Raw genomic sequence first — 25,765 nt, 5'->3', positions numbered from 1 at the left:
TATAGAGATGTGCTCGAAGAGTGTTTTATGAGAACGAAATAGAGACAAAGGAAGGTGTTGTCTTCAAGCCAGGGTCGAGGTGTCTTGCAAACTGCTCAAACAACAGCAGCATAATCATTGAGTCCCGACTCCCGTATGCAGTAGTACATACGGCACGTGCCTGTAATGCAAAACCCTCTGATACGCGAAATTCGCGATACTGTGAACCAAGCTAGTAATTGGAGTTTTGAGGTAATAATTGGCATGGTCAATATCATGGTTTGTAGTCAAGATCCCGATATTATAGGGATCCAACAGTCTCGTGGGCTAACGTTGGATATGCCATCCAATATCTCTCCAGATCACTCAAATAAGCATTGTGTGGCTAAATAGCATATAGATGCTTAAAGAAACATACGAAGACATTTGGACGGTTGAAAGGAAAGGATGGTTGCAAGGACGTTTGCAAGGACGGTTGGAAAGAAGGATGGGAACACACGAGAATAACTGATTAAAAATACTACATACGACTGGTGAAACCACGAGAAAGAATAAAACATGTAAGAATAAAGCATCAAACTTGCTGTCGTAAAGTAGGCTATGGCGGCCGATAGAGGCCAGTCACCCCTAGGTCACATCCCAATTTCAATTTCCAACTTCACCGCCCTGTTTCCCGCCTGTATTGTATTTATCATATATAGCAATATCTTAACGGATTTGATCTAAATACGGGTCACTTTTAGAATAGACTTGAGAATAGACTTGAGAATAGTGTTACGGACCCACATGGGGCGCACCGACTTGAGAGTCAGCGAGACCCAATCGACCAGTCTGACATACAGGTCACGTGAAAGGCATGGTTTCAGGAACCATGGCCATTCCGCTGTACCCAGACAATACAGAATAACAGGTGGGAACCATAGGTCATTACCCCAGGACAAGGCTCATCGCAGGATAAGGAGTATCCTACGATAAGCCATGGTTTACAAGGAAGAAGGGGGATCCTAGGAACGACAGGCTCTCACGAAGACAAGGGTCACGTGACTATATACCCCCGTGTCGACTCCAGGAGTATATGCGGGGTATACGCGGCGACTCCCAGATCTACCCCCGGAGTCACTAGAGGAGTAGGAAGGACTTAGTATATAAGGACAGTCATTACCCACATGTATTTAGTTCTTCACGATCAATCCATACATTGTTACTTGGAACCCAACAGTTCATTCACCTATCAGTTTCGTACAAGACAAACCCCTACTAGGAGAGGTATCCTTGGTCTCTAGTCCCTTGACTCAGACCCCAAGTATAGCTTGACTAGGCGACACCCTCTTGAACGCAGAACCCCTTTGAGTCTATTCTATAGACCCGAGTCCGTATAAGGCCTAACGTCAACTGGCAACGGTACGGTTGCGAATCGACGACTCAAGGATTGAGTGTCTACTTGGTAAGTAGAAGCCCTAACGAACGATACTCACTGTGACCACAGAGCGTTGCGTAACAAATAGACTTGAGAATAGACTTGAGAATAGACTTAAGAATGGATTACATGACTAGGATCTCAGCCTCTCTTTCTTGCCTGTTGTTGTGATAATCTACCTAGAGAAAGATTTGGAGAGTATTAATTTAATATAGCATTATATATGATAGAGTTCAAGGATTTAATGTACAATGCAGCGCTGAACATAATGGAGTTCAAAAACCAACATGAATTTGGAATTACTCGTAATTTACTTTCTGCCGGTCGGAAAGTTGAAATTGGGATGTGACCTAGGGGTGGCCTCTATCGGCCGCCGTAGTAGGCTCTTCACGTCAGTTTTGCTCTTTAACAAATTTCCAATTTGAAAGAACCACAGACCACAAAGAAACAACTCGGAACAATTGGTTCACACCAAGAAATCGATGACGAACACAGAACACAGACAAAACGGATAAGATTGGGGTGCGGGACAAGGTACGGGAGCATTTCAATGCCAAAGCCTCGACGAATCAGCCGGATGAACGGATGTACATGGAGGGAGACCTGGTCCTGTTGCGGAAGGTGGTCCTCGATCAAATTCATGGGAGAAAGCTAGAGACAAGGTGGGCTGGTCCGTATCGGGTACAACGAGTGTTACCTCGAGGGAAGTCAGTGTTCCTTGAAGATCTGGTAACCGGATTAAGGGTGGGCAAGTACCATCTGGATCATCTCAAGCCGTTTGTATCGAGGAATCAACAACAAGCCTACCAGGACGCGGCGGAGACGGCGAACAAGAACAAGGCGCAGCGACGGTTCATCAAAGAGGCAATAAAACAAGCAAAGGAGGATGGATTGGCAGAGAAGCAAATTGAAAAGGAGGAGATGACAGGGAGTGAAGGCGGGATAGCTTTGTTGTTTCTTTTTTTCTTTTTTTTCAGAACTATTTTTACTTCATAGCCAGAATCATAATTGCCGATCAAAACCCGGAAACGGTGACAGACAGTTTTCCACATGCGCAAGATAATGCACATCACCGCTCATCAACGACGCCTCCAGGAATCATCCAGATATTATCGTCATCACCATCGTCAAGGCCATCGTCATCATTGTGGTATTCATCAGCACTAGCGAAATCCAATTCTCTCAGCCCAGCTGCGTTCGTAGAGATGTGTACATTTTGGAAGTCCAAGTGGGAAGGACGGTCCTCACTTCGCAGAGCATCAGAAAGGAGTATTGAAAATCCGATCAGATTCTGGGGCAATCCGTGTAGCGTTGAGCCCGATCTGCGCTCAGGCCATGGGGAAGCCAAAATGAGAAGATATTGGGATGACGATTATCTGGAAAGCCTTCTTTATCCCGCTCTGTTCGAGAGATTCCAGAGTGTTGGGCATGTCTTCCTTTTTGAACGCGTTGTACAGGCCTATGTCGATTTCGCCAAAGATACTGCTTGATTCTACCGCGGCGAGGAGGTCAGGCAGGTGAGCTCCATGGCGAGAAATTGCGGTTGCGAGCCTTTGAAAGGAAGTAATTAGTGTGTTGTCACAAAACACAAAGCACTGGTTGGGCGTATGCGACTTACCACGTAATTTCCATGAGCCATGATCCACCCTGGCAAGGGATGTTGGTCACAAGTCCCTCGACAGCGAGCTGACTAATGTAGGGAAAGCAGTGAAAGAAGCGCATCACAAGATTTGTATGCTCCGATTGCTTAAACAGATTAATCGGGACTGTCAGGCAGTCGAGGTCAATCAGCTTTTTGCAAAGAAGGCGACAGAAAAGCTCCCAAACTGCAGCCTGTCGGAATATCCTCCAGTACATGTTGATCAAAAGAGAGCGCCAGCATGGCGACTTGTTGGATAGTTCTGTGTAAATGCCGATTTCTGTCGGAAATCCAAGGTCGGTGTTGCAGAGCCCGGCCTCGCTCTTGATGACAGCGATCGTTGCGGCAGGTAAAGCGACTGCCTGAGACTGGGCGGTGCGCTGTGCGACGACTTGCCGCTTCAATTGAGCCTGAAATAAGGTATTCAACTTGGACCACTGGATCTCCGTCTCTTCGGTGCCTTCTGGGGATTGAACTTATAGCCGCATCAGGTGTCTCTGTTTGGTGCGATAGAGAAGGTCATCGAGGGGGGTTTGTGGGTCGAGATCGCTGTAAACGTGAGGTACCGATATCTGGTCTTGGGCGATATCTGCACTCACTCTCCGCATATCCTCGGTAATTGAGCGGAGGGCTGGAAATGCCCGGAAGGGGAAAGAACGTACGAGAGTTGGAGAAGAAACTACTACACCATGACGAGCGGGAGCGGGACTTCCCAAATTGGTTCCGATTATTATAGGAGTTTAATACAGAAACAGGTCATCTGAATTCTCAGACGAGTTGGGGTTTCTTGGCCATTAATCAACTTTCTCAATTTCCACTGAACATACTATTACTTACGCATAATATTCCTTCCCATCACAGAGAATTCTTATATACCCTTTTATTTTACTGCTCAATGGCTCTTATATTATAGCTCTCCTCTTCACTAAGAACCATAGCCAGGAAGATGGTTAGAAAGACAGTTAGGAGGATAGGTAAGAGAATAGGTAGGAGGATAGGTAGGAGGATAGGTAGGAGGATAGGTAGGAGGATAGGTAGGAGGATAGGTAGGAGGATAGGTAGGAGGATAGGTAGGAAGACAATTCGGAATATTGAAATAGTGCGGAGGACAGAAAACTAGACTTCGTAGTAAAAGGGTTGTTTTTTACCCTCTAGGGCTGTGGCTTTAAGTTTTTAATAAACCCTTCAAAAAAGCCCGACCTCTCTTAGGATCTAGATGACCTGTTTCTGTATTGAGTTCCTTACTATAAAAGGCATCGAAGCTTCCTATAGTGCTATATACTTCACTAAAGGGGTTATTTGTTTGCTATTAAGCTCGCTGCTTCCATATATCTTGCCCAATCTATTTCTCGCCATCTGACTAGATCTTTCTAGCCATCTTTCTAATCCTTTTTCTATCAAGATATACAGACCATTCAGTAATCCAATAGGTCAACAAGTCAATCCAACATTGATTCAAGTTGCTATATTCGTGTCGTGGGCCAAGTCATAAGGTTTAGTTTCCAAACGAGTGCATTCTTAACGAGAAAAACCAAGCTAAGGAGGGAATAAGGAAGAGAGTTCGAAAGGTGAGTACTAGTAAACTCCTATAACAATTCGCGGCGCTGATTCGCAGCAACATCTGGTCAGATTCATTCAAACCCTCGCATATTAGCTTTCTATGTAGTTTTAGCCGGGAAAGTGACGCCGAATGATGAATTAACAATCAATTGATATTTGCGGTTGTTGAGAGAGGTTTTAATTCTGACTATTTAGTGTGAATCATATGCATTGATGGGTGAGCCTCCCATAGTACAGGTCAAAGGCATTCAATGCCACTAGCATACCTATTCATCCCATCTACGGCAGCTCTGCAAGCCTTCTTGGTCTCTTTTGTAGCATCTGAATGACATTCCACCTCTCCAAACCTCTTCCTCCAGAAGTTCCACCGAGCAATTGAGTACCCCTGCTGCGGCTCGCCCTTCCAAAGTTCGCCAGAAAACTTGCGATCCGCACATTCCTGTCTCTGACAAGCCAGGTAGATCACCGATGGACAAAGAACAAACCAGATCGCAGCAGCGGGCACACGATGGTTTATCGGGGTCTTGGGTTTCTTTCTCCCAAACTCCTCAAGGGCATTGGTTATGCAAGCAAGGGCACGGAAGTCATTGGTGCATAGGTTGTGGTTAGTGAAGTGAGCTAGGAGGCCGTTCATGTTTCGCCAGCGGAAGGCGTAGAGATCCTCCCGGGGGCTGTTTTCAGGGATTCCTGTTTTACTATGAGCATTGCAAGAACACCACGGTTGGATATGCAGAGAATGACATACGGTTCCACCGCTCATGCAGCGTCGGTCCGAAATAAAGCCCATCTCGCCATACAGGTTGGCCATCGTAAATGCCCACATCCTGAATAACAACCGTTTCAGGCAAGTTTTTCAACGCTTCAACGAGAGAAATGAAGCGCTGCATTGGCTCATGTTGGTAATCCAACTGTGGAGCGATGCAGAACATTAACTCCCAGAATTCAAATAGAAAACTGGCTGTTGACTGTTTTTCTTCTTTTGGCCCCGAGCGGTGAGAAAGGAGTAGAGCATTGACCTGTTCTGCTGCTTGGTTTGGAGTGATGGAGGAGGTTTCGGGGAGATATGTTGCCAGTAGAGAGAAGACTGCGTACTCTATGTTGGATGGCTCGTGTAGGGACTCGAGGTCCAGATTGAGGGGGTTAGAGGCGATCATGATAATGCAGGTGGTGATTATGGAGAAGAAATTGTGCTTGAAGAAGAGAAAATGCTAGAAGTCCGCCTGGGGCCGTGTAGGGCTCCTTTATACTTAGCCCCAAATCTCCTAATTTAGCTTTGCATAGCGTCATGGCCCACTACGGTAAGGCTGATTCAAGGCAGATGATGCTTCGTGAAGGCGTTTCGGTCCTACGGCAGGCTCTTCTGGGCCAAGAAAAAATGCTCTTTGTCGGTTCCAAGTTGCATAAGAAGAGACAGGGCATCAACAATTAAACAATTTGTCAGGAGAAGTGATTCAAGTGAACCATGCGACTCCCAGAATGTGGATCACATGGTCTGCTCCTGGACCTACGTCTGAGTGCAGCGGGTGTTGTATAACGAGTCTGGGGAAGTGAGAGCTTGTCTCTCTTTTCCTCCTTCCTTCCTACCTTCTTTCCATCCCCACCCCCCTTATTTGAGAAGAATACCACAGAGTTGTTTCCTTCTCCACCTCATTACCATTCGTTTTCCCCAGATCTACAGTGTAATAATTCTGCCACAAATCTCATCACTGATCTTCAGTATTTCGAACAGCAAAATCAAGTCAATCATCTCATCATCTCATAAGGATTCTCATCAAGGCCAATGTGCTCTTTGTCCTCCTTGCTGGATCTACCCTGGCTATCCCAGACCAAGAACCAACAAGCTCACACAATACAGGCAGGGTAGGTTGTCTGCTTACCTGAAGCACATTTCACCAAAGATTTTAGTCGCACAGCAATGCTAATACCAATGAAAGACCCTCAAACGCACCGTCGATGGCAAGACGGCCAGAATCCACGAATATGCCGCCAAGCAAATCGCCACCGCTGGCAAGGACATCAATAAAAAGTCTTCATGCCCGCATATCCTCGAAAACTATGACAATATCCAATGGAACAACAATGCGTGCAACCCAGACAAGGTCAGGACGATTGGTTCCCCCATCGATGAGATTGGAAGACTGTACCCGTGGATTGGGGTGTGGATTGGGGATAAAGCCCTGGAAACACAGCGCCGAGTGATGCACCTGTCAATCGTACGTCTTATTTTGCACCTCAGATTCAAACCACTTTGCGAACAGGTGCCGATGTTATGGCAATAGCTGTGTTATCTGTTTTGACTTATGAAAAAAACGAGCAAGGTCAAGAATCCTATAGGCGACACACGAACATATAGAGCATAACAAACATTTATTCTTAAAACAAAATTGCAATCTACTCCATTCGGTTGATGCGTAATAAAACTAGATAATCAACTAGGTAGCCCTGGAGTTCTTGATGTCAGATAACATCCAGATGTCAATTAAAACTTACATATTGAAGAAAGGAACAGTCTGCGAACCTGGAGCCTCATCACGGCCTATCGTGGCCCATTGCCTCTTTCATTGTTAGGCTGCCCTCATGGCGCACGGCTCCGAAACTGCTGAGAACCCTCGGCGAAGTCCAGCTGTCGCATTTTTTGAAGGCGCAATTTGCGACGCGACAGTGGAGATGAAGAGCTGGCGAGCTACCGAAGGAAATATCTCACGCAGTCGCGAAAGCAAGAAGGACTCTCATGAAGAACCGCAGCCTTTCCGATGTGTGACTTGAACCGCAACCCCTGGTCGAGTATCACGCCGAGAATCTTAACTTCAGGCGCTGCGGCGACAGTCGCTCCTTTCACGTGTAACGGGAGAACGGGAATTTGGCGTCACCGATTGATCCTCGTGAAGTGGATGAACGATGTCTTCTCTGCCTCGAAAGTCGCGCTAGACTGCGCCGCCCGTTCCAACGTTTGTGGAATGACCTTCCGCTGCAGTATTGCTGTATTGGCTTCAGCAGACGAGCCCACCACGCAGCTTATGTAATCGTCGACAAGAAAATTGTTTCATTTCTTCTAGTGCTGGGGGGGGGGGGGGGGGGGACATCCACCTGGTTTGCATTGAAGTACAGAAAGAGGTTAGGAAAGAGCGGCGAGCCTTGCGAGAGACCCGCTTGCGAATTGCGTTAATCTAACTTACCTTCGACTAGGTTAGTCAGCACTCGCTATGAAATTCATAACTACTAGTAATCCCCTTTTTCTCCTCTTTCCACTTCCCCTGGTCACTACTTTACTAATAGATACCTCCTAATCTATGTCACCGCATAATGTGTCTCGCGTAAAAGCCTCTAGAGGTTGTGGCATTTGCCGGACTTTCAAGCGACGAGTCGGTGTTCTCTTTTTTTTTTTTTTTTTTTTTTTTTATGGTTTCGAGCGTTCACGAGGTTGGCTAATTGCCCTGTCCCTGTATAGTGCGACCAGCAGATTCCCTATTGCGGACAGTGCACTCGCCGGCACGACAAATGCCCCGGGTACCGAGATGATTGGGAACTCATTTTCCGCGATCAGACAGACCATACTATAATTCGATCCATCGAGAAAAGGGCGAAGAAGTCGAAGAAGTCGAAGGAGGCGGCCTTGGCCCAAACTAAACACTCGCGCCCTCCCGCTGGCGACCTGAGCCATAGCGTTAATGAGAAAGGCGACAACTATTCTCTCGAGCTCCAAATTTCCAGTCGACCACAAATGTCAGAATCAACCGAAAGTATATGCGATGGCTATGATCGCTTGCCCGTGAGGAAGCGAGCTCTCTCATTTACCCGATGTATTTACCCTCAAAAAAGGTGGGTAACTACCATAGACGAGCGACGATGCTTTTCATACTTTTTACATTGCTCCATTCCTGGCCTTGGAGCTTTCTTCAACTCTCCTGTCTGGCAGAAAATTATCTTGCAGATGAGTCATGTCGACCCTGCTGTGTATCATGCCTCCAATATGCTTGGTGCCGTTCACGAAGACTCGGACGCGAACGAAATGCGCTTATCTGGGGAAAATCTTGAGCGGGCTCGTCATCGCTTCGCACTTCAGCAGGCCTCGCGAGCCTATACCCATCTCTCCCAACGTCAGTCGAACGACCCTCAGGGCCGGGAAGTTATATTGATATGCTGCCTGCTTTTTGTCTTGTCCGAGTTGTTACTAGGACAGTATGATAAGGCCTTCCAACATCTACATAGTGGGCTTCGCATCCTCAAAGAGACAAAGGACTATCATTCAATAATTGGTATGCATCTGGTCCATATCTTCGAACGACTCGATATCGAATCCGCCCATTTCGGGCCTGGCACTCCATTTTTATTCATTAATGATGGCATGCATACTATAGACCATTTTTCTAGAATGGAAAGTATATCAGATGTGCACCAAAGCGTGACTCTTCTCTTGAACATGGGTATCCCATTTCTCGCCCGATGCTGGCCATCCTCCGCTATTGAAATTGCAGCAGGATACAACGAGTTATTCCAGAAGCAGCAACATATTCTGTCCCTGAATTATGAATTCCAACAACATCTGAGGATATTCTATCGCGACTTCTATCACACCCTTCGTGGCCGTGACAAACTCGGTGTTGATCTACTTCAACTCCAGAGTCTTGGACAGATCCTCAGTTTAAAGACCTGTCTCATCAAAGGTCCCGTACCTGCAAGCTTAACACCAGAATATATGAGCCTATTATCGGCACATCAGGCATTTTTAGCCAAGTGTTTCGATCGCCCAACCTTTACTTTAGACTACGGCGTTATCCCAGGTTTATGGGTGGTAGCCTCGCAGTGTCCAGACTATTCAATTCGATTGCAGGCAATCTACACCTTACACACCTGGCCTCATTGCGAGGGGATCATTAATTCTAATTTGATTGTCTCGATGGCTTTAAGTTATCTGAAAGCAGAATTGCGGACTCATGGTCAATTATACAGCTCGATTATAGATGCTGATATGGAAGAGGAATTATCCAGGTTTCTATTTGACATATTGGAGTCAAAGCAGCGGGTGACGAAATGGTCGTTCATTCGCGGAACTGAACTGATTTCCAAATGTTCTTAAGATTGCATGCCTATATCTGAAAGCTTATTCTGTTATCCCCATGCCGATATGAATAAACCAGGTGAACGAAGTAAACGGGGTGAAGATAATGTACGAATTGATTTTACCGTCCTCTTTTCAACAATAATAGCCTCAAAAAGAGCAGTAGGCTATCTGACTGATTCCTCATTCCAGACGTTTACCTCATTGACTCCTGCCTGTCCTGAAAGAGCTACCTATCCCTTCTCGCTTGTTTCTAGGAAGAATCTTTCCATCATACCATAAGGCATACCATAAGGCAAAGTACGGCCTCGACTAAAAGAGTCGTATCTACTTTTTTGAATGAAAGAAAATCTAAAGCAGTATCTTGCTTAGTCTGAAGTGACAAAGCACTTTGCGGGAAAGTTTCCCAGGAGGAGTAAAGGATCTATGTACGTACGCTAGCACACACGGGTAATAAAAGACGGGCACCATTGTCAAATGACCCCGAAGACTCAATTGTTGGACTAACGAGTATAACAGGCTTGATACAGTTTGAAGCTGCAACAACTGAATGAAAGCGGAGCACGGCACGCCTCACAATCTTCAAGAGAATATGCTAAATCTACCCAGTTTCGATGAGATCTGCACCAACTTACCTAAAAGAGTATTGAAGTAGCACTATTTGGCCCTCAGCCACAGAAGACCTGAAGATTAGGCGCGGTGATTGGTCGAGCACTGACCCGTTACTCGGCTAGTCAACGGAGGCATTTTGATGTGTCAACAGAATTCGCTAACCAATAACGAGGGGAACGCTATGCTGTGCCATCAAAGTGCACGGGTCGATCCAACAGTGGACAATGCCGAGGCTAATGCCTAAAACAACAATCTAGGGGTCAAATGAGAGATGTGTAGGAGTGTGTATTCCAATCTAGTCACTACAGCCGCTAACTATACAGTAATGACAGTGCTGACTGTACCGTAACGGCATGTCAGGAAACCGTAACGATATGTAAGGACGTACTTCCCCACTACACTAACTAAACAGATCTCACATAGTTATTAGTCATTCTATGGAGTAAGGCTGAGTCACGTCATTGGTTTGGTCGCATAGTTATTAGAGTTTCGTCCTTCATACCATACCAAAACAGCCCCACGCGCTAAGTAGAGTGCGATCGAATTACTACATTAGGATTAGCGTCTAGATTTCCGACAACCGCGTTGAAGTATAACTGTAAGATAGTTGTATTACAAGACGTCGTTTGACAGTTCCTGGAGTTAATATCCGTTTATAGATACAGGTCTAACCCAGATGAGTTAGTAGCCCGTATTAGGATGACAGGAGCTCCAACAAGCCGAATCAAAGAAGCCCACGGACCTCCTCTCCCCTCTCCCATACCCCACCCGGCTATGCCAGCTGCGACAGCGGACGAGAAGAGAAAGAAGATTTATGAAGCGTTATACAGACCGACATGAGGTGATGGGCCAATATAAATATCTTACAGGTTGGCTATCATTCCGCACCAACAATTCTTTGGCTCGAACAGTTTTTTCCTGAACAACTCCCTGTTCCTTCTCCTCCTATTATTCTTCCTCTTTATAAACAATGGCTGAGAGTCTTGCCGATCTGACAGCTGCTATCAATGGAGCCCTGTTAAAGATATCTCCAACTGACGATATTCCGGACCCGACGCGGTTCCAGCTCCTCGACGCATTGGAAAAACTGCGTGGGGCCGTCGAATCACCTATCCAGTGGCTTCTGAACATGTGCTGGGCGGTAAGACATTTCCCTGAGCCAGTCTGGGGGGGGACTTTATCAGGGATTCTTTTGCTGACCTAGAGCCCATTCCGAGCTTGCCCCAGGCCCATCCCCTAGTTACGATCCGAATTGCGATTGGGATGGGAGTTTTTGATGCGTTTGCTGCTGCCGGCGGTGCTGAGTTGACTGTTGACGAGTTGAACGAAAAGACCAAGGGCGATAAAGACCTGCTGGGTAAGTGGCTCTTCTCCTTCTAACAATTGGTAACCTGGGACCTATGGACTCACCAATCGGCCCCTCCACTTTACAGTGCGGATCATGCGGCTCCTGAGCGCCAATCGCCTCTTCAGCGAAACTGGAGTTGACAAATACCAACCTCAGGCCTTAGCGCTAGGGTTTGCGACTGGCACTCCGCCTTGTGAGGTGATCAAAAACTTGTAGATGGCCCTGGTCCTTATCTTTTTCAAGAAGCTGGAATGAATAGCGGGTGTGGCTGATTTGTTTTGATTTATTTCGACTAGCCATATGATCTTACGGGCCACGGCGCATAGCCACGAATTCTTAGAAGCAAGAGGGTACCAGAACCCGGATAACGCCTACGATACCCCGTTCCAGAGGGCGTACGATACCAAATTGCACCACTTTGAGTGGCTGGCGCAGCACCCGGACGAGCAGCATGCCTTTAATATGGTGATGGAGACCGGCAACCGGGCGGTGGAGGGCGAGCAGTGGTACGACATCTACCCCTGGGAGGAGCGACTGGCTAGTGACACAGACCGTGTGCTGCTGGTTGATATTGGTGGTGGTAAGGGTCATGATCTTATGCGCTTTAAGGAGAAGAAGAATCCCACCGGCCGCCTAGTTGTACAGGATCTGCCTGAGGTTATCCGTGATATCCAGGCCCCGCTTGCCCAGGGTATTGAGACCCAGAGTTACAGCATGTTCGACCCACAGCCCATCCGCGGCGCCAAGGCCTACTATATGCGCACTGTGCTGCATGATTGGCCTGACAGGCAGGCCCTGCAGGCCCTGCAGCGCATCCGGGAGGCGATGGCTGAAGATTCCGTGCTGTTGATCAACGAGAATACTATTCCCGAGATCAGCGTTCCCCGATTCAATGCCAGCGTCGATCTCATCATGATGACCATGTTCTCGTCCCTGGAGCGTACAGAAAAGCAGTGGCTGAGTCTTCTGGAGCGCGCCCATTTCAAGGTCGTCAAGGTATGGCGGGCGGATAACCAGGGGGTTGGATCTAATGCCTTGTTTGAGGCTGTTCCGTCTAAATAGAAAGTTGGGACAGTTTGTGAAAGAGAAAACCCCTCTCATCTTCTTCCAATGTTATCGTGCAACTACAGTCTATTTGTTAAACTTGTACAGTATTAGACCACGTAATTAAAAGACGAGCGGGGTTAGAAATCAGTAGCTGACGCGAGACCAGTCGTCTTTAGCTTGCAGTCGTGACGCTCCTGGTGGTGGCCAGCTTCTGCAATTTATTGGCCAGAATGTTCGCTGTTGACTGTCAGAGTTCCGGAAAAAGTTGTTCGAGGGCATGCGCATCGAATTATCTAGCCCAAGTCACTTGCACCTTGGCAACTGGGTTTAATCTAATTGGATTGAGGCCTAGCATAGTGGCTTGAAAAGAAAGGTTGAGTGACAATGAAAATTCGGCAAATTCGAATATTGTGGCAGAGGTTGCTGAGCCGTCTTCTGTAAGGAGCCACCTGGCATGGTATTCAAGGGCGGCCCGTCGCTAGAAGATCTTAGAAAATTGGCAGTATGGAGAGAGGCAAAAAATCTTTCCCTACTAGGCTTAGCTTTCTATAGCTTAAGCACAGCCTTCCAAATTATGACTGGTAGGCGACGAGCGCGCTGCATGTAGGAAAAATGAGGTGGGAGGCAAAACCTTTGTGGTGAAATCGCCAACCTACAAAGCGTTTCTGGATGGTTGTGCAAGTGGTGAAACACTTGCACATCAGCTTTCCTTTGTTATTTTGTTGTTTTGTTTCTACATTCGATGGGACCAGCGGGAAGCTCGCATTATGAGCTTCGTGAGGTCACCAATGGGCTGGTCACCACCTTTCCGCTGTCGGCGGGCTTGACAGCACTCCAGCATAGCAGCAAATGTTTATATAGAGCGAGCTACATTAGGCAAATGAATTCATCATCATCACCATTTCTATTGCGAATGCATTGACCACACTGGACCTGGTTGTCACACTGCGTCGGATTAATGCTAATCCTTAATATGAAAAATGAAGACCTACTCTTCGTTTTACGTGCTACAGCTTATGGATGGCCTTGTAGAGGAAGTATCTAATGTTTACATTTCAAGGCTTGTTCTAATAAATTGATCGAGGAGAAGAATGAGAAACTAGAGATCAAAGGGTGTGCTATTAGAAGACCACTAAGGATCAACCAGGCTAAAGCGAGCTTACGACAGCTGAAATATTTTGGAAAAAGCTACCGCATCGTGCTCCGCCATACATAAGTATTGTCGATAACAGCAGCTCCTTCTGCTCTCAAAGGGTTTGGGACTGATTTGGGCCGAAGGGGAGAGGCTGAGGAAATAATCAGGCCCCCCACCCAGGCCCCCCACCCGCGGGGCTGCTACGCTATGCACGCCGCTAACAAAGTAGAATCTGCGGCCCACTTCCCTAAAAAGGTAACCCAGAAGCTGCTTGATCACAGCCCCTTCAGCTTGAGATTACGTGCGATGATTGGCCGTCAACTGTATTCAAATGTCCCCCTACTTGTTTATACTACGCTCTTGTGAATGATAATTTACGTCGGGCCGATTACCATCCAGTAAAGAAAGAATGTTTGAACACAAGCTGGCCTCCACATTTACCAGTTGACGACATGTGGGTCTCCCATCCAAGAATCTGCGGTCGATGACCCTCGGGATGCATTAGGAGACGCGCAAACATATACCTTGCACGAAGACTGTCTTATGATCTAGCCAATCAATGATTGCAATATGAAAGTCGTCTCCACCAAAGTTCTTCCCTTTTACCGTCAATAATACACTAGACTACATGTATGGTAGTAGTCAAGAAAAATGTCACTGGATTAGTATAGTACAAATTAGAAGCACTAGTACTGTTGAGGATTTTGAGGGCGCCGTTACAATTGATTGCCAATTGTCAGAACATTGAATGATATTCGCGACTCTGTTGCTTCTTGCTTTGTGTAAAGAAATATGAACATAGCTTGCAACCGACCTGTTCCCCTCCCCTTAGCCTCCAATCAGAACATATCAGAAGCGAAGGGATATTATTCTGGTAGACGATGCTAGTGCTTGAGACGCGTAACCCTCTCGCCATTTAGATCAATTTTTCGATCATTCGACTCGGCGGCGTAACTCGTCAGCATATCAGCTCCACTTCGTCGGCTCCAATCTTACATCTTTAACTAGGGGCTGGTTGGCATACATGAGTTCTTGCTGAAAAAATTCCAAGTTTTGGAGATGAACTAACTAATTCTAGTAATTTAGGAGAAACTAACTGATCCTAGCAAATGAAAAGCGCCAGAGAGTGCGAGCAAGGATTTCGATTTCGGGGTGCGGCCAAAACTAGCGAACGTCTAGCACGGCGTTCAGAAGCTGAGATATAAAAGGGGAGTGATCGCGCTGCTCAGGGAAATACTTCAACACACTTCAAATACTCTGAATCTCAAATTCATCTACTTCCATCTTCCTTTCATTTGACGGATACCACCAGAGCAATGGTCAACTCCCACAAAATCATCTCTTGCCTGCTCGCGCTTGGCTTTGTGAGCCCGGGCTCTGCAGGCTACAACCGCACAAGTCAGACAGTGACCTACACTCCATTGCACGAAGAATGGATTGACGAAGAGTCTAACTCAAATGTGACTTTGAGCGCAAAGTTTGATTTGATCAATTCTGCCTACGCGTCCCTTTATGACAAGGAGGAGACGACTGACTTGTCCAAACGAACCTCCATCACTGTGATCGCCGAAGCTGCGACTGTCATCGGCGGCACTGCTACGGTGATCATTGCGGCTAATTCCGGTGTCTCGATTTACAAATACATCGCCGGGATTATGAAGAGCAAGTCAGACGACAACTCTTGTACCCTGACGTGGGGTACTGACACAGGCGATGGCTATGTGGAGGGTTATGCCTATGAAGCCACAACCACCGGATCTAACTGTGAAACCACGGCCGAAAAGAAGACTATGGTGAAGGCTGTCGAGAAGTGTGCCAACTATCTGCACGATTCTGGTGCTACTCGTGGTTGCTGCAAGATGAACCATGGCGGCGGAACTTGGAGGGGTCATTTGCGACTGTCGGCTGAGCCCACGAAGTACCCTGCGCACTCTGTCACCTGCTAGAAGGCATGTTGGTCTTTTCGTCTTGGTCTAGGGAGAAGTTTAGGGGGAGGCTATGTGGATGTTATCAGGGTGAAATGGAATCGACTGTTTGCATGTGCCTAGGTCACATTTCCAATGAGGCTTCAGTCCTGGAACGACTAGAGTTAGAACTTAATTGTGAAGCTTGCGCGTTCAATGTTAGATAGAACACTTGTTTACGGCTTCGAGATATGATGTTCTATACTAGAATCTATACTTAGGTCAGAAAATACATTAGGACCTTAATATCTTACTTTCGAATTGGTCAACTGGTGTAAAGCCTTAGTGAGACGAGTTTTAGATATGGTATTTATAAGCCTAAACCCCTCGCTACGCTCGGGGGCTTACACTTCAAATGTTACCAGTTGACCACTAGATATCGCTAGAAAAATAAATAATGACTATCTCTTAGTAGATAGTATTTCTTCCGAGCCGACCTGAGTGTTAAAGACGCAAATGGTTGTACAGCTATGGAATGTGTACAAATTCGCGGTGAAAGTGAAGTCATGAAGGTGTTTGTCAATTGATTATGGCTAATCACGGATTTATGCAAGTTTCACCTTTTTGAGATTTATATTTTCACATGCCCAGGTATTGGCTGTAAATCTATCACAGCCAGTGACCATGCTGAACCATAATCCAATACCTGTCGCGCCTTTCCTCAAACAGCGATTTCCGACAAGCCCATGGCATGGAAATAGGTGATGAGGTCCTGGGCAATATAGTCCTCCCGAATTAAGCCGGTGCATTCATCCAAGACGAGGAAGTCTGTACCATTGTACGTGACTGATGAGCCAGCGGCCAGCGGTCTTGCAACTCGGATTAGAACATTGCATTTGAATTGCATAAAGAGTCATTCAAGACTACTCACGTAGGGAAGAGAGTAAAGTTACTCCCAAGAACACCTTCCATCTTCCACCGAACAACAATTTGGTGACCGCTGCTGACCCATCGGATAGGATCAAAGGTATACTTGCTCCATCCATCCCGGGACTTTTCAACAAAGGCAGCGAACTGCTCGCGGTTGGTGATTTCCGTGAGAGTGCTACCATTTCCGGTGGATGAAGGGAACCGGTCCGAGTACAGTTTGACATCCGGATGGAATGTAGACTTTACAAGAGACAAGTCACCATCCCAGACGGACAGGTACTGGTCCAGCATTTTCTGATGGTAGCTGCTGGTGGTAACATCGCCTCTGCAGCAAACATCTCCAACCGAGGAGGCAGAAGAGGTGAGAAGCAGGGATGAGAGGGCGACAGGTAGGAGTCCGACGTTGAACTTCATGATGAGCGATGGAAAGCAACTCAGAAACTTGGAGATAGAATGATGAGTGAAGAGAAAATGAATGTTGGAAGGAATCTGGCAACAAGGATCCTTTTATATTCATTATTTGATTAGCCTCTCCTATTCAGGTACCATTTTGAGAGATAGTGATAAATTTGCTGTCTAGTCTGTACAGCAAACAGTACGAGTGAGATGAACTTCTACTTCCGATTTACGAGCCGCCTACTAACTATACGTGGAAGCTGGCTTGCCAAATTGCCGACGCGTTGTTATGATTGGCCAGAGAGAGAATCCGCGGCCCCCAACGGTTAAAGGCCATGCCCAGGAGCCCCACTTACCCCCACTTGCCCCCACCGATCTAATGCATCCCGCGCAAAATCATCCAAATCAGGCTTAAGCTTGTTCATGATTAACGTCGAGGAGGCCCCTGAACAGAAATTCCGTTGAGGGAACGGACGACCTTCGCATGAACACAGACGAAATTTTTGCGTCCCCTTCCTCCACGTTGTGATCGCCACACCTTTACACGTGTTGTACGGTGTACCAACTTCACGCAGCAGTGAGCGCTATGAAACCGTGCTCAGCTAGGTTGGCATGGGAACAAACAATAACATTCGATCGAGACGCGCTTCGTCATGGTAGGCATGCCAGGGAGATCTAAGGGCTGCCGTACCTGCAGGAGGCGTAAGAAAGGTGTAAGTGGGGCTCAAATCTTGCATGGGTATTCTTAGCAAGCTGCTGTCTTCCACTTAGCAAGTTGAAAATCACTGACTCAAGGCCAGTGTGATCGCCAAGAGCCGATATGCGGACAATGCAGGAAAGCTTGTATCACTTGCGACGGTTACGATCCCCCATTTACAATTCACTACTACAACGGGTTCAAGGAAAAGGCTCGATCGTCACCTGAAATTCCCGATGAACCTCCAAATGCAAGCTATGGGGCGGCCTCGCAAGCTCTCTCCCGCACGGCATATGAATCGGGATTCGAAGACCTATTTTGGGCCCGGTACTTACCAAATGGTCAAAGCGCAACTTTGTTCGATCTGACCTGGAGGTCTCTCGGTGGGTCCATTAACGTTCTTCGTGATTTGTTGCCGGGTAGCAGGCTACTGCGGACTGCCTTTGGTGCACTTGCTCTTCGTGCTGCAGCTCGCGAAACGAATGCAGGTCAAGCTATGAAAGAGCATGGAAGTAGGCTACATTCTACTGCCTTGCGTCAAATGAATAAAATGCTGGGTCCCCGAAGCCGTAATGGCGTGGAAGCTCTTGGAGCGGCGCGAATATTCAGCTTCTACGAGGTACGATATTCTTTTCTGGAAAATGGGCACAGCATTCCGTGGAATTGGCGTAAAAACAAGCTGATATATGTCAAAGGCATTATTTGGAGATGACTGGGAGTGTCATGCAATACAATATCGTACCTGGAAAGCTCATCAAACAGGCGATCTGGCTATTGTTCTTTCAAGAGATCCCTTGGTCTTCTCCACTGGATCGGCGCACAGGCTGTTCGCTGATGGCAGACTACACTATGTAAGAAAACCTAATTTTCAGGAACAAGAAGAACTAGTCGAATGGCGAAAATACTAATATTATGTACGATCCAGGCTTTGAATTCGATGAGAGCACGACAAGAAACAGTCCTTTCTCAGCCCCGATGGATGACTGAGCCTTGGATTCACTACTCGAAGACCCCGAAAGACTTATTGATCGATATCCTGTTGGAAATCCCCTCTATATATGTGGCGATTGACAAAATGAATGCCGAGATGGACCCTGACACCAATAAACTTTACCTCGCGGACGTGCGATCCAAAGTGCTTGAAATTTCACAGAATCTCGTCGACTGGGAAATGAAGTTTGGTGCAAGCAACTTTATCACTGATTCCGATTGGCATTTCCCTCAGAGAACAGGTACCGATGAAATCGCTGTCGCTCATGTGAAGTCAATTTATTGGGCTATATGCATCCTCGTCTCCGATGCTTTGCCAACCTCGCTCGCAGCTGATGGCTGTGCACATCAACTTGAACCCAAGAAATGTTGCCAGAATATTATACATTGTATGCCATTATTTCTGCATCCCGCATCTGGGATATTTCGTCAGCATCTTATTCCCTTTCCGCTCGTCACAGCAATGTCATATTTGGTCTCGAGTGACACATCAGGTCTGGAGGATGAGATCGAGTTCCTTGTGGGGTTATATAAAAGCCCGGACTTCTCATCGATGCGTCATTTCATATCCAGCTTGAAGGATGGTGCACTCTTGGCAAAATCCGACAGGGTCTAAGAGAAAGTTATGAAGAATAGGAACGAGGTTGTACTACTGAAATGATGTCTGTGAATGTTTTTCTTTTTGTAGCTGGCGTATTCGAAACTCATTTGGTTTATATGAGAGCACAATAGGATGGTAGTTCACCATACCCGGACCACAAACATTTGAAAGAAGATTAAACAAAAACAAGAGATTTCGACACACGGATTGAACCTGGGATTCCAGCGATCAAATGTTTTCAAGGCCTCTGATTTGTCATCTCCTAGAAGTGGGGCACTGTTTGCCCTGTTTACATTCGAATTTGGATGTTGAAGGATGCTATGCGATGTCATTGCGATGTGTACTGGTATAAGACTTCATATTCCTTATTACAACAGGGATAAAGAGTCTTGTTCTGAAGTGCCATCGACTGGAAAGATCGTCATCGGAAATCTATGTTCGGAAATCAATTTGGTATAGTCACATAACACATATCGGAATTTCAACGTTGGAACTCGAAGCGGCGAAACCCCGGTGAAATATCTTCTGGTTTGACCGAATAGAACATTCGGAAATTAACGGATCATTTTTTCGTGGATATGATCTCGAGAGAAACTCCACTGCGATTTACTTAGATGACTCTACAGAGGTTCTTTTGCTGGAGCAATCCATTGACCGACTAATTATCCAGAGAAGATGTATCATGCATGTGGTAAAATCATGGCCGCATCAAAATGGGCTGAAACTTTAGGAAGACTGACACTATCACGGCCTGCACGGTGCACGTCAACTGGTACATAGTAGTTTCGAATAAGCCCCTGCATGTTGCAGCATCTGACACCCAAGACCACCTGGGCACACATGAACTACTATGGATATCAACTGATGTAAGCCTCCGGGTTTGAAATACCAAGGCGTACCCCACATCCTTCTAGATGGTCGACTGCATTGAATTATATTGATTGGATGAAAAATAAGCAAAATAGAGTACAAAACACAGACTCCCATTTCTGAGTACGTATGCAGCTCCTTCTCATCAATCGATGGTTTCAACACCTTGAGTACACACGTTTCCTCGGGGCGTGTCCGAAATTAAACTAGCCATACCCTATCCGGTTTGACCACCTTCTACTGCATAAAACACGAGGGCAATTAAGTAAGCAGTCGATTAAGTGAAACCCATCCTATATAATAATTTCTACTATGTAATATTCAACGAAGATGCCACGGAAATAGTCTGGAGGAGTTGTAGAAGTGGGGCGATATCCGAATTAAAACTTGAACAGCAACCTTTGAATTAAACAATCGATGCGTATGAACTGAAAGGGGAAGCCAAGAAAAAACCAAGTCCACTGTCTACTAGGAGTTGAAACAGAGAGAAGTGAGACAATTCATAGCTCCTTGGTCTCTTCACAGAGCCTTGATTGGTCGAAGCGGGTGGGTTCGTTTCGGAGGTGGATTTTACCTTCCTCTGCTACCTCTGGGCACGAAGATCCTCTTCCCAAAATATCGATTAGCGCGGGTTGATCGGCAGTGGTATAACCACACTCATAATGGGGCCGGAGGCTTTCGACCACTGGATATTTGTTTTAATTTGATAGTTGGTTCATGCTATCATCCGACCATCCGAGAGAGAATACTTACCATAGTACCTTAAATTACTATGGAGAACACTAAGCTAGTGTTACCCCCTGCCGGTCTTCCTACTCCTTTAGAAATGCGGACTGAGTAGAATCGTTCTTAGCAGGTTACACTGTATATAAGAGGACCACCTGCTGTTGTCTTTATCCTTCTTACTCCAGCTTCTATCTTCCATTCGTTTCATTCTTTTCTTAATTTTGTTTTTTTTTCACCCTTTAAAATTTCTCAACCCGTCTTCCAGGATGAAGTACGCTTATGTTTTGACGGCTGTTGCCGCTCTTGTGTCCAAGGTTGCCGCCACCAGCGTCCAGGGGACTGCTGAGGGTTTTGCTTCTTCTGCCACTGGTGGTGGAGATGCTACCCCTGTCTACCCTACCACAACCGATGAGCTTATCTCCTACCTTGGTGATGACGAGGCCCGTGTCATTGTGCTGAGCACGACGTAAGTGGGACTTATGATCACCTCTATTTCCACGGGGAGATTGCTTATTCTTAGGATTCAGATTTGACTTCACTGACACCGAGGGGACCACCACTGCTACTGGCTGTGCCCCTTGGGGTACTGGATCTGCTTGCCAGGTTGCCATCAACCAAGATGACTGGTGCACCAACTATGAGCCAGACGCGCCCTCGACCTCTGTTACATAGTAAGAACTCCGCGGTCTATTCTTCGACATAAATTCATGCTAACCACAACTCATAGCGACAATGCCGGTCTCCTTGGTATCACCGTGAACTCCAACAAATCCTTGATTGGCGAGGGTACCAGTGGTGTCATCAAGGGCCGTGGTATCCGCATGGTCAGCGGTGCCAGTAACATCATCGTCCAGTGAGTTAATCATGGAAATACTCAAATTTTGAATTCTGAATAGCAGCTGACTGACATGCCACAGGAACATCGCTATCACCGATATCAACGCCAAGTACGTCTGGGGTGGCGATGCCATTACCCTTGACGACGCCGATCTCGTCTGGATCGATCACGTTACTGTATGCGACACCGAAGAAATTGCCCTCTCTGATAAGTTTGCTTGTACTAACATTTAACCTAGACTGCTCGCATTGGTCGCCAGCACTACGTTCTGGGCACTGACGCCGACAACCGTGTCTCCCTGACCAACAACTACATTGACGGTGAAAGCGACTACTCCGCCACCTGCGACGGCCACCACTACTGGAACGTTTACCTCGACGGCTCCAGTGACAAGGTTACCTTCATGGGCAACTACCTGTACATGACCAGTGGTCGCGCCCCTAAGGTTCAGGGTAACACCTACCTGCACGCCGTGAACAACTACTGGGATGACAACTCTGGCCACGCTTTCGAGATTGGCTCTGGCGGCTACGTCCTTGCCGAGGGCAACTACTTCAGCGATGTCGATACCGTCCTTGAGACCGACTCATTCGATGGCGAGCTCTTCTCCTCTGATAGCTCCTCGAGTACCTGCGAGTCCTACATCGGCCGCTCCTGCGTTGCTAACGTCAACGGTGGCGACCTCACTGGTTCCTCCACCACCGTTCTATCGAACCTTTCGGAGGACACTTTGCCCACTGCCTCATCTGCTAGCACTGATCCTGCTTCTAGCGCTGGCCAGGGTAACCTGTAAACTTGCTTCGTTTTTGGCCTTTGATCACACTATATGAGACTTACGGAGGGGCTTTATGTGAATTAGGCCTCGGTATATCTTTTATTGCAACATATGCAATCTGTACAATCCGTGTTCCAACTTCCTAGGCGAGATATGCTATATTCAAATGCATTCAGAGATAACGGAAATAATCTGAAACATTTGGAATGTTATTTTCATAAGGCAGCTGATCCACTAGCACTGCTTTTAGTTCTAGGAGTATTTAGTAATTAGTTTATTTAGATAAGAATAAGATCTTTAATTATTATATTTCCTTCCTTGTTCCGTCACTGATCGCCATTCCTAGCCGGAAATTTCTTTCTTTCTTCCGTCACATAAAATCTCCACCAATATTTGAAAATTTCTTAATAATAATAAAAGTTTGATTGCCCTATGCCATGCTATCTCTATGTTTCTGTATCATTGCCATCGCCGAGTACGATTGTTATCGGACGTTCAACCCCAAGGATCTTCCGCGCTACGTAGACGTGGTATTCCGCCTTACAGCCGACCACCGTCATCCGTGTAGAAAAGAGAGCAAAATCCTACTACCCAAATCGTAGAACTGTGATATAAATTCGTTTCAGATTGTCTTCTCCCCTATCCTCAGCACTTGAGGGTAATTGAATCATATCAAGAGCTTTCTACCGATTTTTTTTTTGGATATTCACAGCACCACTCCCTTTCTGTCCCAAAACAAAGATAGTTTCGTGATACAATCCTCAGCTATAGGCAAATAGTTAAAGCTGCGGTTGCAGAGCTCTATAGCTATACCCGAGGAGGCATGCTATCGTCCTCTTTATCCTTATACGGCCAATTACGCCAAGAGATCTCCTGTTGGTCCTCCTCTGCCTGCCTGACCATTTCCATTCGAAACTGACGATTGCCCTCCACTGCCCTCTCAAAGTCGTCCGGGTCGGTTCCACCTTCTAGGTCGATATTGAGGTGTTCTCGAACCCGCGACAAGAGCTGCTCAGACTCGTTCCATTCCTGCGAGTCCGCCATAGCAGCCTCTCGTTCTTCATCGCTGAACACAACTGGACAAGCTGCCGAGGAAATTTTGCTCCATACCGATGGTGTCGTGATGCCTACCAACGCAGCACGTAGGTTAATTACGTCTGCATCCCAGGGATACCCTGTCTGGCGAAGAAGATACTGCAGCATTCCGAGATAAGGAAGTTTCAAAACAGTCATGTGCTGGTCATTATGTATACCTGTCGCAGCTGTATAAAAGAGGTTGGCCTCTTCTAAGCGAAAAATAGTTTTGGATTGTCTTTGTTCATCGATACTCATTTCGTCGAAATTATCAGGGAGAGATGGAATCTGCAGGCTTTGAGGCTGGGAGGAGTCGTGCTCACAAAACGCGGGATAACCTGCTTGAATGAAGCGCGGTAATATCATGGCATCCTGCCAATCAATGATACTGATGATTTTGTTGGACCCAGGCGCCAATAAAATTTTACTCAGGCTCAAATCGGGGTGTCTTAGTGTCGGAGCGCTGGAGGAACCTGGTCGGATAAAATGAGGCGCTAACTGTAAAAATCGCGAAAGTAACGAGCTGTGCTCGGAGGGATGAACGTCATAGTTAGTTGGTAGAAGGAATGTCTGGCGAGGCTGGGCTTTAGCGTGTTGCTGAATGACAGCCATCTCCCGGCGAGCCGCGGAGGTAACACAGTCCACGGATGAAAGCCCTATGGCAATGATCAGCTCAGTTCATATCCGCTCGAAGGGGTAAGCCTACAGGGTCCACGGTCGATTTTTGTTCTACTTCGTTCGCCATGCCAAATCTGCCGCGCAGACACAGGGCCGATAACAAAATTTCCACGATTGGTATCTGGGTTTCCCCGTCGAGGTCCTTCTTGTAATATAAACTTCCATACGCAGGAAAGTGGAAGTCAAAGATTTTCCTCCCTATATCTGCGATTTCTGTCATGACGTCTTTCACCTCCTCCGTTGTGAGAGATAGCCACCGCGAGGCAAGACTCTCCCCCTCCACCCGCTCCATCAGAATATACTCTGCTCCGACAGGATTGTCCGATGTTGTTGAATAGGCCCAAACCTCCGGTACCGGCAGTTTGAGAACAGTTCGCAAAAAGTCCATCGTCGCCACCTCACTGGCGGTTGTGTAACGGGGAGGCCCGGCAATGGGAGTTGGAATTCGTGCAATCACCTCACGAGCATTCCTTGCTCGCAGAAGAAACACTTTGTTGAAGCCTCCCTCTGCTAGCTTAGAAATATCAGGGCAATAGTCTTGTTGTACTGCTTCGCCGGCGATCCGTTGAAGTTCTGTTGGTCGAAACTTTACGTATCGTTCGCTTAAACGGTCGGTCTCGTTGAATCTAGCTGACAATTAGTAACTGAGGCTGGAGTCGTAGTAGACTTTACTTACACCCATCTTCTTGATGTGTTTCGAAAGAATTCCTCGTGAAGCGGATTAGTCGATAAGTGATTGCGGGATGAGATACACGTGGTATGCTGCTTGGAACAGGCCCACGGTTTGCGGAAAGAGGGAATGTGTGTTACGCTTCTAGCAATGGTGAGTCTCTGAGAAAACATCACCATTGTTCAAATATCATGAGAGAGGCAAAACATTGAGCAGTTAGCTGATGGTGCTTGAAAAGTGCCGAGGAAAATTGCTAAGATCTAAGCAAGATTAAGCGAGTTTCAGCGAGTCTAAATTTTACACATGTGCATACATTGTTGTTAAATTGACAAGTTATTACATGCTTCATTTTACCAAAAGGGGTTTGTAGTTGGAGTTGGTTTTTGTCTTGGAATCACATGGTCATGCCGGTCCCGGCATTTGTTTCTTGTTCTAGACAGCTGCGTCTCTCTTGTTCCTTCTCTCTCTCTCCACAATCAATAATCCATATTGATTCTTTTTGCTTGTTTCCTTCTCTGCGAGCTGTTATCGATTTTCTAGGAAAATGAAAAGGATCTAAGGAGTCCGTTTCTAAAAATTTGAGGAGCGTAATTCTTGTCTCCACATGGTCAGAGATCATCTTTTAAGATCTATAAGAAATATATTACTAGTAATTCCAACGTTCCGCTCTACCACTTCTTTTCCCCTTGTTTCTTTGCCTGACCAAAAATAACATTCCTTGCAATCGAAGGAGTTGCTAGGAAGTCCCCTTTCATGAATGGATTAATTATTTCCTTCTGCATTATCCTTGTGGACACTGAACAGATTGGACATACACACG

General features: G+C 46.6%; 11 protein-coding genes across 11 annotated transcripts; 8 read left to right on the top strand and 3 right to left on the bottom strand.

The window, feature by feature from the left end:
• Positions 1-1,987: 1,987 nt before the first annotated feature.
• On the top strand, positions 1,988-2,672 carry N7466_006829 (uncharacterized protein; the record flags this gene model as incomplete). The annotated part of the gene is made up of 2 exons (XM_057166218.1): positions 1,988-2,327; positions 2,503-2,672. 2 exons carry the CDS (start codon positions 1,988-1,990, stop codon positions 2,670-2,672), a joined length of 510 nt encoding a protein of 169 aa, XP_057019259.1.
• A 52-nt stretch (positions 2,673-2,724) lies between these two features.
• Positions 2,725-5,749, bottom strand: N7466_006828 (DUF3632 domain-containing protein; the record flags this gene model as incomplete). The annotated part of the gene is made up of 5 exons (XM_057166217.1): positions 2,725-2,947; positions 3,015-3,498; positions 3,635-3,717; positions 4,862-5,282; positions 5,341-5,749. 5 exons carry the CDS (start codon positions 5,747-5,749, stop codon positions 2,725-2,727), a joined length of 1,620 nt encoding a protein of 539 aa, XP_057019258.1.
• A 131-nt stretch (positions 5,750-5,880) lies between these two features.
• Positions 5,881-6,948, top strand: N7466_006827 (uncharacterized protein; the record flags this gene model as incomplete). Its single annotated transcript, XM_057166216.1, has 4 exons — positions 5,881-5,990; positions 6,359-6,455; positions 6,530-6,808; positions 6,832-6,948. The coding sequence occupies 4 exons, from the start codon at positions 5,881-5,883 to the stop codon at positions 6,946-6,948; spliced, it is 603 nt and encodes a 200-aa protein (XP_057019257.1).
• A 224-nt stretch (positions 6,949-7,172) lies between these two features.
• Positions 7,173-7,618, top strand: N7466_006826 (uncharacterized protein; the record flags this gene model as incomplete). Its single annotated transcript, XM_057166215.1, has 2 exons — positions 7,173-7,350; positions 7,407-7,618. 2 exons carry the CDS (start codon positions 7,173-7,175, stop codon positions 7,616-7,618), a joined length of 390 nt encoding a protein of 129 aa, XP_057019256.1.
• A 947-nt stretch (positions 7,619-8,565) lies between these two features.
• Positions 8,566-9,672, top strand: N7466_006825 (uncharacterized protein; the record flags this gene model as incomplete). Its single annotated transcript, XM_057166214.1, has 1 exon — positions 8,566-9,672. One exon carries the CDS (start codon positions 8,566-8,568, stop codon positions 9,670-9,672), a length of 1,107 nt encoding a protein of 368 aa, XP_057019255.1.
• A 1,564-nt stretch (positions 9,673-11,236) lies between these two features.
• Positions 11,237-12,676, top strand: N7466_006824 (O-methyltransferase; the record flags this gene model as incomplete). Its single annotated transcript, XM_057166213.1, has 4 exons — positions 11,237-11,407; positions 11,473-11,623; positions 11,700-11,826; positions 11,911-12,676. The coding sequence occupies 4 exons, from the start codon at positions 11,237-11,239 to the stop codon at positions 12,674-12,676; spliced, it is 1,215 nt and encodes a 404-aa protein (XP_057019254.1).
• Positions 12,677-15,112: 2,436 nt separating this feature from the next.
• On the top strand, positions 15,113-15,742 carry N7466_006823 (uncharacterized protein; the record flags this gene model as incomplete). The annotated part of the gene is made up of 1 exon (XM_057166212.1): positions 15,113-15,742. One exon carries the CDS (start codon positions 15,113-15,115, stop codon positions 15,740-15,742), a length of 630 nt encoding a protein of 209 aa, XP_057019253.1.
• Positions 15,743-16,421: 679 nt separating this feature from the next.
• Positions 16,422-17,044, bottom strand: N7466_006822 (uncharacterized protein; the record flags this gene model as incomplete). The annotated part of the gene is made up of 2 exons (XM_057166211.1): positions 16,422-16,569; positions 16,632-17,044. 2 exons carry the CDS (start codon positions 17,042-17,044, stop codon positions 16,422-16,424), a joined length of 561 nt encoding a protein of 186 aa, XP_057019252.1.
• Positions 17,045-17,679: 635 nt separating this feature from the next.
• Positions 17,680-19,329, top strand: N7466_006821 (Zn(II)2Cys6 transcription factor domain-containing protein; the record flags this gene model as incomplete). The annotated part of the gene is made up of 4 exons (XM_057166210.1): positions 17,680-17,728; positions 17,822-18,342; positions 18,419-18,574; positions 18,649-19,329. The coding sequence occupies 4 exons, from the start codon at positions 17,680-17,682 to the stop codon at positions 19,327-19,329; spliced, it is 1,407 nt and encodes a 468-aa protein (XP_057019251.1).
• Positions 19,330-21,176: 1,847 nt separating this feature from the next.
• Positions 21,177-22,541, top strand: N7466_006820 (polysaccharide lyase family 1 protein; the record flags this gene model as incomplete). The annotated part of the gene is made up of 5 exons (XM_057166209.1): positions 21,177-21,376; positions 21,438-21,581; positions 21,638-21,763; positions 21,828-21,924; positions 21,987-22,541. 5 exons carry the CDS (start codon positions 21,177-21,179, stop codon positions 22,539-22,541), a joined length of 1,122 nt encoding a protein of 373 aa, XP_057019250.1.
• A 789-nt stretch (positions 22,542-23,330) lies between these two features.
• N7466_006819 (aminoglycoside phosphotransferase family protein) lies at positions 23,331-25,124 on the bottom strand (the record flags this gene model as incomplete). The annotated part of the gene is made up of 3 exons (XM_057166208.1): positions 23,331-24,253; positions 24,363-24,901; positions 24,952-25,124. 3 exons carry the CDS (start codon positions 25,122-25,124, stop codon positions 23,331-23,333), a joined length of 1,635 nt encoding a protein of 544 aa, XP_057019249.1.
• Positions 25,125-25,765: the final 641 nt, after the last annotated feature.

Source organism: Penicillium verhagenii, assembly GCF_028828195.1.
Source record: "Penicillium verhagenii strain IBT 33310 chromosome Unknown utg000007l_segment0_segment0, whole genome shotgun sequence".
NCBI lineage: Eukaryota > Fungi > Ascomycota > Eurotiomycetes > Eurotiales > Aspergillaceae > Penicillium > Penicillium verhagenii.
Note: the sequence above shows the minus strand (reverse complement) of the source record. Positions and strands in the feature narration are given on the sequence as shown.